Here is a 14,832-nt window from a genome sequence, read left to right as displayed (position 1 = left end):
GCTTCCTCCACTGCCTGAAAAATATCAAGACTTGGATTAATCCTACGAGATTTTAGGCATTTAGAACAACTAATGGACATGGCCACCTCTAGTCTATCCAAAGCCTGAAACGCTCTTTGAGACAACTGTACAATTAACTTACAGTTATAGAGGAAGACTACTATGGCCTTCCAAAGAAAGAATAAAGCAGTCTTTGTTTTCCCAGGACGAGTGGCTAAATATTAAGCCGACTGAATTTGGTCTCTGAATGCATGATAAGAACATGAGAACTGAATGTGAAGGAGATCTTGTACTTGAAATTCAGGCCAGGTATTTTGTCCTTGTGCCCATGTGAATTCCCCCCTGCAAACAAGTGCTTTGCTGTTCCCGTGAGCTCCCTGCTTCTTACATTCACGTTTACTCTTGTGTAAATTTTAAGCACTTTCAGACAGGCATTAGCATGGCCTCTGACAAGCCTTATCGCCGCCAATACCTGCCAGTAACTAACAGTAGCCTCAGCACTTCATGAACCACAAGATGTCAGAGCCTGGTTCTCGGGCTTGGTGACCTTTGCGGGCTCCTCGAGCACCGGTGGGGTGTTGTGAGGGCTCCGTGCCAGCCAGGTGGCTACAAAAGCACCCGTCCTTCATCCTTCCCACAGGTGGGCTGGGCGGCACGGACTCCTTCCAGAGGTCTCTTGTGGCGAGAGCCACACAAGCCAAGGGAACACCAGCCTGTGACCTCCAGCGCCGGCTCCTCTCCAAGGCGCGTCTGGCCGTTCGTTGAAACCCTGTTGGTTTTAGAGTTAATAATTCACCTCTCACTTTCCATTTTCGAACGAGGTCTTTATCTGCATGGTGCTGGGCAGGTTAACTGCGTCATTTGCAGCTGTTTTGAACTATTGTCCCCCCAGCCCGTGTGGCAGGTAAAAACCGCGGCCGTGACACACGTTTCTTGCCGCATGGGCAGTTACTTTCCCCTAACACAAATATCTTTACGCTCAGTATCTATAACACCGGGGTAAGCTTCGAGGCCGGGCAGAGGAAGGCGCTGAGAGAAAGCGAGAAGTGAGCGCCAGGCTCCCGGCACCGAAGCGGTTACTGGCGGCGGCACCGCGGCAAGATGGCGCCGCGCCGCCTTTGCCCCCGCCTCCCCCCACCCCCCTCAGCTCTCTCCCCCCTCGCGCTGGGCACTCGCGCGGCCGCCGGCCCGCGCCGCTGTCGCGCGGTGATGCGTCACCGCCCGGGGCGCGGGGCGGCGCGCGGCTCGGGGGCGGCGGGCGCGGAGCGGGCGGCGAACATGGCCGGCGTTGCCGACGCCGCTGCCGCCGCCGCGCCGGGCAGCGGCGGGGAGGGACGGCGCGGCGGCGCCCCGGAGCAGCAGGAGAGCGGCCGCGGGGAGCCGAAAACTCTCTGGGGGAGCAGCGAGCCGCGGCCGCCTTCTGCCGGCCCGGGGCAGCCTTCCCCGCAGCAGCGAACGGAGACGCTGGGCTTCTACGAGAGCGACCGGGGCAGGAAGAAGAAGCGCGGCCTCTCGGGTGAGGGGCGGCGGTGGGGCGAGAGGCCTCCTCCCGCAGGCCGGGGCGGGTGGAAGGCAGCGGGGGCCGCTGGGCTGGGTTGTGTATCCCCCCCCTCCACGGGAGACCGGGGTGGCCGCGGCGGTGTTGCCCGGGGCGGGCGGTGCCCTGCGGGGCTCGCCGCCAGCGCTGGCTCCTCACGGCGGCGCACGGGCCGGCCCGCCTGAGGGGCCGGGGCCGGTGTGAGTGCCCGAGGCGGGGCTGAGGGTGCCGCGGCCGCCCGCCCGTGCAAACTTTAGGCGAGCGACTTCAAAAAGTGCGCCGGGACCTGGCGGGCCCGGGGAGCGGCGGCGTTCGGCCGCTCCGGCGGCGGGGGCAGGCGGGCGGGGAGCTTCCCGCCGGCTGCGCTGCCTCCTCTCTCCCTGCCCTGAAGTGTAGTTCGGCGAGCTCGGCCGTGTCAGTGAAATGAAGCCCCTCAGCGTGGCCGGTTGCCTCGCTGCTGTCCCCGGGAGCGTGTTGGGGAAGGGGAGTCGGGGCGGTGAGGTCCCTGTGGGTGCCCTGTCACGCCGCCTTTAACGGGTAAACGGTCCGGGGGGGGGTGGGTGGCTTTAAACAACACGGGCATCATCCATGGAAGTGCCGTACGCTGAAGCCCGGGCAGCTCGGCTCCACGCCTGCCGAGGAGTGCCCGCAGCCAGCCCCGGCACACGGCGGGGTCTGAGGGGAGCAGAGGGGTTCGGGCCGGGGCCCGATGCGACCATCTGGCCCGCTTTGCTTTCCTGCTGGGGGACAAGAAATGCTTCATCGCCTTAACGGTTCTTGTTCGCAGAGCCACAGGGTGGCAGGGGTTGGAAGGGACCTTTGAAGATCACCTAGTCCGGCCCCCCTGCCAAAGCAGGTTCACCCAGAGCAGGTTGGATAGGAATGCATCCAGGTGGGCTTTGAATATCTCCAGAGAAGGAGACTCCACAGCCTCTCTGGGCAGTCTCTTCCAGCGCTCTGCCACCCTCAAAGTATAAAAGTTTCTCCTTATGGTCAGACGGAATATCCTGTGTCCCAGTTTGTGTCTGTTGCCCCTTGTTCTGTTCTTGGGCAGCACTGAGTCTGGCCCTATCCTCTTGACACCCGCCCTTTAGACATTTATAAGCATTGATGAGATCCCCTCTCAGTCTTCTTTTCTCCAAGCTGAACGCTTTACATACACATTCCAGTAGTCTTTGGCTCTACTGCTGTTAGAGCCTCGAAGTTGTATGCAGATTATTAGAAGTCTTTTAAAGTACATGTAGTTTACTAACAGAGGATTTCATAGGGAAAAATAAGAGAAAATGTCATGGCCTTTGATATCAATCTGCGTTTACACTTGAACTGGTTATTTCAGTTACCTACAGAATAGTTTTTGAAAACAACCCTGCCTTTTTTGTAAACACTGTCACTCAGTGTGGCAGGGTTGATTTAGTGTTGGTAAGGTTATAAATAACTTTATTAACACCATATTCTTAATTGAGGGGTTTGCTGAAAATCTGGAAGGTGCTCAAAGTGGTGTACAAATCTTCAGGCTTTCTGCCTCAGTGCTGGCTTGAATGTGATATTGCAGGTCATACCAAATACAAAAAAAAAGAAAAAAATAGGATTTAGCATTTAACCTAAATAGTTTGCTAACAGTTGAGTGCTTTCCTTCTAAGCTTGACAGGTGCTGTGTCCATTTCTGACGTGTTGTGTCATAGGGCGTGCAGCGTCACTGTCTGCAGTTCTGTGGTATTGATGAAAGTGATGTAATTTCTGTAGTTGTAAGGAATTGGTTTAATTGTAGTATTATGAGTTGCTTTGTGGTGAAAAAAAGAATGGTCAAGGTACATACTGATGTGCCTGAAAGACAGCTGAACAAATAACTTTATAAAAAGTAAGGAAATTGGGGTTTTTTTTTGGGGGGAGGGGTAATTCCTAACTATCTTCCAATAATTGATTTCAAATTAAAACAGTTAAAAATCATTGGTGCTTTCTGACTCTTCAGGACAAGAAAACGTTAGAAGAAAAGGCTTCTTGATAGAGCATCTAAAAATTCTAAGTCATCTAAGGGTAGCAATATTTTATATAGTACATAGAAGTAGGTTTTTTTCAAGATGGTAAAGCAGGACCAGTACTGTACAGAGGAGTTGTTTAGAGGAGAAGGAAATATTAAAAAAAAAAAAAAGTGCTGTTTTGATTGATGTGTTTCGAGTGTTTACGGAAGAAGTGTGTATTTAGGATTGATGGGAGTGAAGTGAGCGCCTGGAATTGTTGCGTTTAGGATTAAAGTTCCGGTTATATAACAATAGAAAGTTACTGAGGCGCAGTGCGTTTCACATTTCCACAAATTTTCCTCTCCATTTCTGGTTAATGGTTATCCTTTGTGTAGCTGTGCACTGAAGTATAACTTAGGTAAATCATTATCTTTTTGCCTTGAAGGGATTAGTGGTTTTTAACGTTTTGAAGATGCTTGTGCTTTTCTGTCCTGAGGTAGGGGTATGAATGAGAATACTTTCAGTATTAAGAGTATGCTATCTGAACAGTTTAAACTTAGGCCACAGTCTAAAACTTCCTGACTGCAGAGGGAAATTTGAACTAGAAAAGGAACTTGAAGTAGGAATTAGTGTTTACTTATTTTTCAAAGAAAACGTGCTTTGATAGCAGAAATAAGCCATTTTTCAGATGATTTATTACTCTGTCCTGCCTCGGTGTCTCATCCTGTTATTTTGCTTACTGTGTTTTTCCTGCAGGGTAAGCCACTGATCTGTTTCACAGCTGGCACAGAACTAGGGCTGATGCTGGGTGGCTGTAAGTGCTCAGGAAGGAGGTGGCTGAGTGACTGTGTGCTTCAGTGCATCCCCTGTCACTGCAGAGATTGTTTAGCGGTCACAGTCTGGAGCTTCTGTGTTTGTCAGCCTCAGTCATGAGAAGTGATTATCTCTTTAGTAGCTGGGGCATGAAAGTCTAGCCAGGTGAAGGAAACGTAACATCATTTGTTTTTCAACAGTAAGCCTGTGAAACAGTGTGTGTGAGGTAAGAAGGAGTGGGAGCAAATAGCTCATTAGTTAGAGTCATATCTTAAGTTCGAAGGCACCCATCAGTTACTCTGTGGTGGTTGCCCATATGCATATATTTCCTTTGCAGGAAACTTCAGTTGTTAGAGCCGCATTATCTTCAGGTTGGAGAAGGTTGGTTGTCCGAGGTCAAAGAAGATACACCTGGGCAGTTAACAGAGTAGCTGATTTGTATGTTTATACCTAAGGTTATCTCTTTTTACTTTTAACTTTTTAAACAAGGAAGAATTGGGAAAAACAAAACCAGTTACAGGTCATAGTGTTACAAAGAAAGACTCCAGAAAACAAGTATGCAAGAGATTTGAACTCATCTAAAATGATTTAGTGGTATGAACTTCTGCTTTATTTCACTGGAATGAACTTTGATTGAAACTTTATGTGTCAATATTAGTTTTTCACTACTCATTAAACTACTAATGTTTTTGTTTGTTTTAAAATAAATGCCTTTAAGGCTTACAGTGGCTTTGGCCTACTTACTAGAAGTGGGTCAGTAATATATAAATCATCAAAATCACTGTCCAAACAAGCTCATAGTAGTTTAAAGCAAATCATAATTTAAATGATTTATTAACCAGCAGTCAGTGAATTATATGGCTGTGATCCATATCAGCAACATAATAAATCACAATAGTAGACAAACACAGAATGTGAATATACCCCAGCAAACTTCAAAATGCTTGTTTGTAATCCCCACAAGTTTTAATCACACTCGAATACACATACCACCCTCCCCACCCCACAAGGCAGTGTGGGGTATAAGCACGCCCTGCCTCTTCTGCTTCTTTTATACTTGTGTTTGAGCTTATTCCTTCTTTGCTTTAAAACTCTTTGTAGTTTTCTGGCTACTCTTCCAGCTAATAGTTGTCATCGTCTTCAATGTGATGAATATTGAGAAGCCAGTATCTCAGACGGTTTTGGGTGAACTCTTCACACATAGCATCTATACTTGCATTGCTCTCAACAACTGTTATCTAGGCTGTTTTATTAAAGGTGTGTTGCGCAGCATCTTCCTCCCCCAAATATGTGGAACATTATACCTTACAAGGTCCACCCTCCCCCGGTAGTTACTAAGACTCTGGCTAAAATCTGAATTTACTGTTTGTGAGCATGTTCATGCACTGTAGCTTTTCACCTATCTGTCTAGATAAGTGATTGCTATCTTCTGGTTGTTGTGTGAACACTGAGAGTTTCTATTTTAAAATGCCAATAATAACCAGAAATGTTGAACTTTATTGTAGTGTTCTGTCACTTTTGAGTGTTACCAGGAGGTGGTAGTGTCAGACCTTGTCAGTGAGTGTTGAAGCTTAAGTTCAAGGTCCTTTTGCTGACAGCCTGAATTTGCATAATTACAATTTCATATTTTATTTCCTTTTGCAAGACTACTCTTCACAAAGTCTTTTTTTAGAAGCTGTATGAGTTGACTAAAGATAGGTCAGTCAGGCTTTGCCTTATTTACCTAGAGCCATTAAAATGCAGAAGACTCGTACGTGCTTGATGGCTTTTTGGTCTTGAAAGACTTCAGTCTGATCGTCAAATGATCAGCATGCTTGTACTGTTTGTGCGCTGAATCACTTGGCATCATGTATCCATGAACGTTTTGATCTTACAGAAAGTTGTTCTTTAAAATGAAGAACAAGTTGCTGGTGCTGCTGACAGAGGAAGTAGCTTTTAAAAAGTCTAAAATAGAGGTTAGTAAATTTAGGAGTACTATCAGTACGTTAAAATTTAGACTCACTGAGAATATTGCATTCACTGTAGCTGCTTTGAGTAATGTTTTGGAGAAGTGGGGTGTCAGGTGAAAAGGTTTGGCTGGGAAAAAGTATCTTGTTTTGTTTGTTGGGAGGCAACGGGGGAATGGGAGAACATAGGACTTGCTTTTCACATAGCTCCTTCCATACCAAGTTATTTGACATTCTGGTTACTATCAGCAGAAACCTTCTGGGTTAGATGTGCTGTAAACGAAACATGGATCAAGTAATAAAAGCATAGCAGTTGTCTTAGTCTTTGGAGGTCATGCCTGAAGTACCTTCTGCTTTTGTGTTCCTCAATGTAGATCTTTCATTGCTGAGATTCATCAGTGCTGAGCTAACAAGAGGTTACTTCCTTGAACACAATGAAGCAAAATACACAGAGCGGAGAGAGAGAGTATACACGTGCATGCGGATACCAAAAGAACTGGAAAAGGTGAAGTACACTTTTAAGATTTGTTTTGATTAGGAGATGAAATCTGTTGTGTTAAATTATTTAAAGAAATGCTTATTTTTCAAACACTTTTGCTACTAAAAAAGCTTTAAACATCTGTAGTGATTGATTTTCAGTGTCAGTAACTTAAACGTTTGTGTTTCAGGTTTTTTTTGCCTATGTTTGCTTGTTGCTGCTGACAACTCATGGCCACTTGTTGATGGTGTTAGCAGAGATGGACATGTCTAACTTTCAAGTCCAGATGATAACAGATTAATTCAAATATAAAGATGTCACTGATCCTTAATGGAATAGTCAAGCAAGAGAAGACCTTTTACTGCAAAATGTAATTTTAGCTTAAAAAAATTCTAAAGATTTTTCCAGCCTAAAGTGTTTTGAGGGTGGGAAGATTTCAGGCCTTTAAAAATACAGTGATGAATGGGTTTCTGACTAAGGTGTTTTTCTTAATTTTCATAGCCTTCCATTTTGCTTCTTGCTACTGTTTACCACATCTTCCTTCTCTATCCCAGTACTGTGGCCCTTCCTGAGGTGTTCCTGTGACCTCCTTTATGTTTAAATTGGTCTAGTGGGAGGTGTCCCTGCCCATGGCAGGAGGGTTGGAACTCGGTGATGTTTCAGGTCCCTTCCAACCCAAGCCATTCTGTGTCAGCTTAGATATAATTCTGGTCCTGCAGTGAGCCAGTTCCTGTGCGGTAATCCACATGAGAGTTTTATTCTGGTTTAACCATTTTGAAACCCTGTAGGAGAGGGTGTCGGATTTGGGATGCAGCATGATGAGGATGAAGAGTAAGGCAATGTTGGGAATAAGGTTTGGCTAGGCTACAGTGTAATGATAACATTAGAAATAACATTGCTAAAAATCTCAAAACTTCTGGGGATGAAGTTACATGCTAGTCCTAAATCAATTTTACTCTGATTATGTTGAAGGACATGTCTTTGTTCACTCTTCCTCCCACTCCAGTCTCATGCTTTACGCACGCTGCAGGTTTTGCATGAGCTGTGGTGCTTGTTGGACTGTTCCGAGAGTTAAATCAACTCATAATTTGGCAGTGAATGTTTCACTTTCCTTGCCCTATTTGTTCTGTGCTAGGATAGTGAGCTGAATTGCTCAGCTGATGTTCTTGAGAATCCAGAGCCTACACCACTAGCGCAGAAGGGGAGCTTGGAGTAGGGGTAGGAGGATGGAAGAGCAGTGGAGGACAGAGGGAGAGTAGGATTCCCTTTGTCAGCAGCAGTCAGATTCCCCCCTGAGTATCATTGAATTCATCCTTAGACCATGATGAGACCTGGTTTTACAAAAATAAAATCTCAGTTACTGCAGAAAATCACCATATGGATGAGACTGGGGTGGACCTCTGGAGATGATACAGTCCAAGCCATTGCTTAAAGCTGTGTCACCTATGTACAACAGGTTGCTTAGGAGCAGATCCAGTTGGGCTTTGAACGTCTCCAGGGATGGTGTCTTCACGTCCTCACTCTTTATCCATTGCAGTTCATGGTAGAATATTCCAGTTATGATAGAGTCTCAGTTGAACAATATAACAGTTCTGCATTATCTCCATTGTACCTATGTAGACTATTACATGCCACAGAAATTATTCTGAAGGATCACCATAGATTTCCTATAAAACTTTCAGCATGTAAGAACAAGTGAAGGCCAACAGTCTTTTTATAAATAAGGTCGATGCTGTAAGTGGTGAAATTGGTATTTTTTTCAATGGTAAATCAAACTTCAGTCTGTACTTTGAATATGAAAGAATATGAAACTGAGTAATAAGTAGATAGACTTAAAAAGTGATAGTTATCTTTTTACAGAGAAATTATAAAATAAATTTCTTCTCTGCATAGGCTTAGTCCAGGTTAGTATACATACTAGCTATATCACATCGAATCATACTTGTTGAAAAAATTGAAAAAGTACAATGATGAGCATGTAGAAAGGAACTAAATAGTGTACAGATCATCACCTATTGCAGGAATCACTTGACTGTGATTCAGAAGTCTGCTTAATTGAAATAAAGCATGTGAGACACTAGGAAAGGGAGAGAAGAATTTTCTTAACAGCTTGTATTTGTTACTACGTAATAGTATAATTACAGACTAGGAATGAAAATCATAATCAGGTAGAGTGAGAATAAACTGGAATAATATCAAATTGTAATCTCAGGAGATCTTTAACATGAACTTATTACAGGTACATAATTGTAGAGCTAGGTGTGATGTTAAAAGGGTAGTATTTTTGTTGTTCTGAATACCTTTTTTTATTTAGAGAAGCTAGATAATTTGTAATATAAATGCTACTCCCACTCAAGGTTTTTCTGCAGTTTTAGTGGAATAATGGAATAGATTCATTAGTATAAATCTCTCATTTATACTAATGAAAAGGTGGTCTCTGTTCCTGCCATCTTAAGGGAACACTTGTCAATTGATCTCCAAATTAAACTTGGTGCTCTTTTGCTAAAATAGAATTATGATGATGGAAAAGCTCTATAAGCTTTTCTGTTAGCTCCTCAGTATCTGAAGTGTAGCAGCAAAAATAATGTTTACAGAAATGAGTGGAAGGTTCAGCGCTGATCACGTTTCAATGGGAGCAAGTAAGTGTGCAAGTGCAATGTAGTAAAAAAATTAGGAAAACGAGGACATTAAACAGTAATTGCAAATATTTAGCATGAGCTTATAAAATGTGAAAAACCATGATTACACTCAGGTAGAGAAAAAGTCTATCTGAATCAAAAAGTTGATTCAATGAATCAAAATATTGCAGAATTGTTTTCTAGATTATAAAGATGCCCTCAAAGAATACAGGGGCAAAATGACAGCCTATCTTTCTATTTTGCTTGCGTTAAGAATTTTTAAAAAATACAAACAAGGAAGATGCCTGTTCAGCTCCAGTCATCTTCAGTGCCTGGATATTCAGCACCTGGTTTAAAAACTAGCAGAGAAATAGGTAGCTTAATGGCATGTTAAAATGCAGTGTGTAATTTCATCCATTATTTGTAACCACCGCTCCTGATAATTTTGAATGAAAAATACTGTTATAAGGGAAAGCAACAGCTCAGAGATGATAGCAGGGCTCTCACACTTGATCCAGTCATCTTATGTGGCTTGCAGATAGATATACTGGAGTGTACTCGGTGGGATTGCTTTCAGAGTTGGGAGGATGAGTGAGAGGAAGGTACCTATCAGTGATATTAGCTCACTGGATGTTGAACTGCCTGTTGCGCAAGCTGGTGAAGAAGGAATTTTGAAAGGCAAAGAGATTGTGGGAGATAAAAGTAATTTACTTGTGCTTTGGTTTACTTTTTCTCCTCCTAAACCAGTGTCTTCCTTTTCCATCAGCAATATGTACAGCTTTCACATGTAAATGCATATCTGTCATGGATATCTAGGCCTGCTTAGATGTTGCTAGTCTTAATTGTGTAGCCAGTTAAGCTTGCCTTTTTATGAGATTTTTCCTTGCAGGAAAAATCACTAGCTTCTGATCTGACAGAAGCATAAAAGCTTATGCTTAGAGTCCCATTCAGGTAAATCTTAGATACATTCAAAGAACAGATAAAGAAGAAATGTCATGTGGGGAGAGTCTGTATATAAAAGCTTTCTAACCGCAGACTTTAGGTCTAGTTTAATTATCACAGTGTTGCTTGACCTGTGGCTATAATGAAATGGCTTTAACCGTTTCTGTAAATTAAGGATAAAGCATTTAAACTGAGGGTGACTGGAAATTTACTTCTTCATTTTTTTATATTATTTTTTGTATGAAAAAGGTGGATATTCTCTGAAGGAGAACTGTCACAGCTGTAATTAGCTGTGCAATAGACAACTAACAAAGTAAAACAATTTTTTTGAGAAAAAGCATATTAAAAAGGATATAGCAGAAAATGGCTGTGCACATATACACGCAGCTCTACAGTTTTTTTTTTCCCAAGGTTCAAAACATTTTTTGTAACATGAGAGGAAAGTCACCATTGGAAAATAAGCTACAGTTATATCCAAATGCAATTCATCTATTCAATAAAGTCTGGGTTCGGTGAGCCATGGAAGTCTGCAAAAGCCTTTGGTGCTTGGACCTTGTGATGCAGAATTTTTGCTGAGTAGTCTTTGGAGTGCACAGCATGTTATTTTTCTTACTGTTCAGCTGATTGGACAAGTGAGAGTGTTATGCTTATTTGGTTAATTAGTCTTATGTAAATGTATTTTTCATAGAATAAGATAATTCTCTATGAACTTTTTGTAACTTTTACAAACTACTAACATACTTCTGTTTTATTTTTGTAATTTAGTTGATGTTTTTTGGAATCTTTTTGTGCCTGGATGCTTTTCTGTATGTATTCACCCTGCTTCCTTTGAGAGTGTTTCTGGCAATGTTCCGGTTCATCACGTTGCCTTGCTATGGCTTACGGTAAGTTGATTTAAGAGAAAGGTGTTGATACTCTTAAATAATGCACTCAATTTTATGGCCTTTCAGTGCCTTTTGAACTACTAGTGACTTCTTCCACTGTCAAATAGATGTTTTGGTCTAAACTAGCCAAAGCGAAGGTGTGTGGGGGACCTTTAAGCTTTGCACCAGTCACTAACTGGTGGTGTTGTTTCCTTCAGACACAAAGGTTAAGGTAACAGTGATGTACTTTAAGAAAGTAAAATGTACTTTAAAAAGATACGTGTATTCAGGTTGGTAAAGGACAGGGATGTAACCTTACCCTATAGTTTTGTTCTTTTAACTAATACCTATTTGAACAGTGTTTTAAGATTTCTTGGACTTGAGATAATGACTTGGCTCATGTCTTTTGATAGGCTCTTTGATATTGAAAGAAAAATTTGATTTATTTTATATTTTTTTACAACAAAAGTTTTTCTTATTTCCATGGTGAACTTTGCCCACATGATCCTTGTATAAAATGTGTTGCTTTATTTCTCTCAAAGAATCTTAGAAACTAATTGGATGGGACTTATTAATCAGAATATTATCAAGAAATTTTAGATCTTAACCGCTTGCTTTTTTGTTCAGATCAATACTAAGAAGTAGTTGCTAATTCATAGGATTTTTGGTTTGCCTTTCTGCCATAGTCATCAAGAATCGGATAGAATTAATTTCCTTCATAAAAGTTGCTACTTCATGGTAAAGCTGATTATGTAAGCCTTAATTGTAGTCTAAAAGAAAAGGAGTATTTGTATTGATGTCGTAATTTTTCCTTGAATAAATAAGGACTTCAGGGTTTTGATTCTGGATTTCCCCAAACTTGAAGGTGATTAATGTTAGCTGATTGGTTTTTTTTAATTATTTTTTTTAGTTGCTTGCATTTGCATTATTAATAGTCTTTTATATGTGAAGTGCTTTTAGGTGCAGAGTTTAGAATGTATGTTCAGGTTAGACCAAATGCTAGTCTAGTTGCATAAGAAATAATGTTTTAAAGTATATTGTTACATTGAAATGTTTGTACTTTGATGCTTAGTATAGGCACTAGGTGGCAGTCTCTAATATATTATTGCTGATGATTTTGAGCTAAATCTCAGATTTTTGTTATGTTAAGAGAGTTTTCTTAGCTGTGTAAAAAAATATTCAGCTATTCAGTTTTAACATGATCACAAGTCAAATTATGTGCCTATTTGTAAATATCTGTATGGAAGCTATTGCTAAAATACTAAAATTCAGGTAAATAATGGATTTTACCCTGTCATTTGGTTCATACTACTTTTTTCTGTTTAAAAAGTGTTCTTCCTTGTTTATAAACTCAGCTTTGCTTTTGACAAACAATTTTTCTGCTCTTCTGAAATTCCAATTAAAAATTTGAAAGACCAGTTGCTGATTTTGGGTGTTGGTCTATATGCTGAAGAAAGCAACACTGATAATACCATATACGCTCACACCTGCGTGTTTATGCGTGTACATGTGTACACACTCTTGCAATGTTAAAACTTAGTCTGCTTGCTTGACAGTAGTTTTAGTGTGTGAGGTAGTATAGAATTCAGTTTAATCTGCTCAACTTGACTATGTTAACTTTAAAGTGTTATCAGGTAAGATACAGTGAAACTGAGGTTATCTTCAGTGAAGGCGGCTTTGTTTTTATAACAACTCCTGAAGCAATTTCTTTTGTCACAGTTCCCTCGAATGTTTATGGAATTTATTTCCCTAGAAACGCTTTACTTGTTCACTGCTTGAGACTGTGTCTAATTCATTAATGTTTTAAAGCTGGTGGCTTTTTATTGAAAGGTTCACAATTCTCGTTTATAGTATGTAATGGAACTTTTTCAGATGTAATGATTCTTATTTCCAAATATTCAGAGCCTGCACTTTGCTTTGGGGTTTTTTTTTTAATTGTTTTTCTAGTTATGCTGATTTGATTTGTTATGGCAAAAAGACTTTGGATTTTATTTTATAATGTGAAATATATTTTTATGTATTTGTGACAAAATAGAGCTCAATAGCTAAAACATCTGTAATTGCAAAAGGTACTTGAGTACTCAAAGGTGGTACTTGGTACCAAAAAAGGTACTTGGTACTCAAAGCAGGTGGCTGTTTCTTTTAGCTTGTATTTCCTCACAAATGTCAAGTGTTGAGAGACATGACTAGTTGTTCTTTGAACCTGCCACATCATATTCCATTCTGTGTAGTAAATAAAAGTGCTCCTCCCTTCATCTTGACTTTTTTCTCAACATCTCAGTGAAGTGATTGAGCAGTGAGTGTTCTGTCTCCCTTCCAGTTTATGCTTCAGTTCATTTATTTCCTCATAACTCCTTCTGCTCTTTTCAGTACAGAAAAAGGTTGTATTACCCATGATTTCTTTAAAACAGTAAAAACACATTTGATGTAGGATGGGCTAATTCCTGACTACGGTATTGTGTGCAGTGCTTAAATGTAGGGGGAGTGCTTTATAAAAGCATCTTCCACGTGTTTTAATATTCCATCTTACAGAGCTCTGAAAGGGAACAAAGAGTAATGTATCTTAAATAAATTTGTTTCCTTTTTCTGCCTAGACAGTGTGAGTGCTTCAGTTTGACTGCTAAGTCATCATTCCTCATCACTTGATCTTTCCTTTTGAGTAAATTTAGTTCTGTGTATTTGTCAGAGCTATATTGGTGTTAACATAGCTATTTTAGAGAGAATAAAACTTGGAAAACTTCAGTCAGTAGAATCCAACACTCTGTCATTAAGTAAACTAAACTTCTGGTTAAATTGCCGTGGTCAAACTGGCAGTGGCTGAATCATCAGATTGTGGTGGTTTTGGCAGGTGCAACTTCCATTGCTCTTATGCTCTGTAAATACTAGGGTGCTCTTAAAAAAATTAACAAACACTTCACAAAATTAAATTATCCCCTGAAATCACAAAAAAAATAATAATCAGCTCTGCTGTGTTCTCTTCCAAGTCATGGAAAGAAGTTTCCTAAATTATTCTCTTTGAATCATTTAATTAAAATATTCTTTGACAACATAAAAGCACATACTTTGCTGGAACAGCACATATAAGGTAGAGAGAGAAGTGGACCTGGTGGAGTTCTCTTCAGAAGTACAGTCTGTGATGACAGGGTCCTGAAACTAACTCTACCTGTGGTTGAAAGGTACGGTTTTCTTTCAAAATTCAGACACTTTTTTTTTTTTTTAATACCTCAGAGACAGAGATTATGTGCAGATTAATATCTCTGCTTCATTTGAAACCCTTTTATAGAGCTAACTTCTTGTTTTTCTTGAAAATACGATGCACACCAATAAAAGCTCTTATGGGAATATGGAAAAGCTCTTATGTATTATTTGAAAACCACCATCACATGAAAGCTAAAATTGCATGTTAGTGAAACTCTGATGGGACTCCCAATTTAATAAGACTTAAAGGCATTTTACATCTTGTCCACAAAGCATGTAAGGACTTGTTATGGAAAGCGAGACTCTTTTTTTTTCTCCAAATTCTAGTTTTCTCAGGAAAATACAGCAGTAGATTATGAATTTTCTTATATGTGAAGATTGATTGACAAGATATTTAAATTTTTTCCATGTGGAAATAGATATAGATTAGAAATATGTGGTCTGTGTTTTTCTTTTATTCCGCTCTCTTGTCTCCGAAA

At 40.9% G+C, this 14,832-nt stretch overlaps 1 protein-coding gene across 1 annotated transcript in view; it reads left to right on the top strand.

The window, feature by feature from the left end:
* The first annotated feature begins 1,262 nt into the window (after positions 1-1,262).
* Positions 1,263-14,832, top strand: part of TAPT1 (transmembrane anterior posterior transformation 1) — a 49,205-nt gene continuing 35,635 nt past the window's right edge. The window contains exons 1-3 of the mRNA XM_074147836.1: positions 1,263-1,516; positions 6,629-6,759; positions 11,058-11,176. Coding sequence (XP_074003937.1) covers positions 1,279-1,516; positions 6,629-6,759; positions 11,058-11,176 — 488 coding nt within the window. The 5' untranslated portion in view covers positions 1,263-1,278. The remainder of the gene's footprint in view (positions 1,517-6,628; positions 6,760-11,057; positions 11,177-14,832) is intronic.

This window comes from Numenius arquata, chromosome 5 (genome assembly GCF_964106895.1).
Source record: "Numenius arquata chromosome 5, bNumArq3.hap1.1, whole genome shotgun sequence".
Lineage (NCBI taxonomy): Eukaryota > Metazoa > Chordata > Aves > Charadriiformes > Scolopacidae > Numenius > Numenius arquata.
The sequence above is the reverse complement of the archived record's forward strand: the minus strand, read 5'-3'. Positions and strand labels throughout refer to the sequence as shown.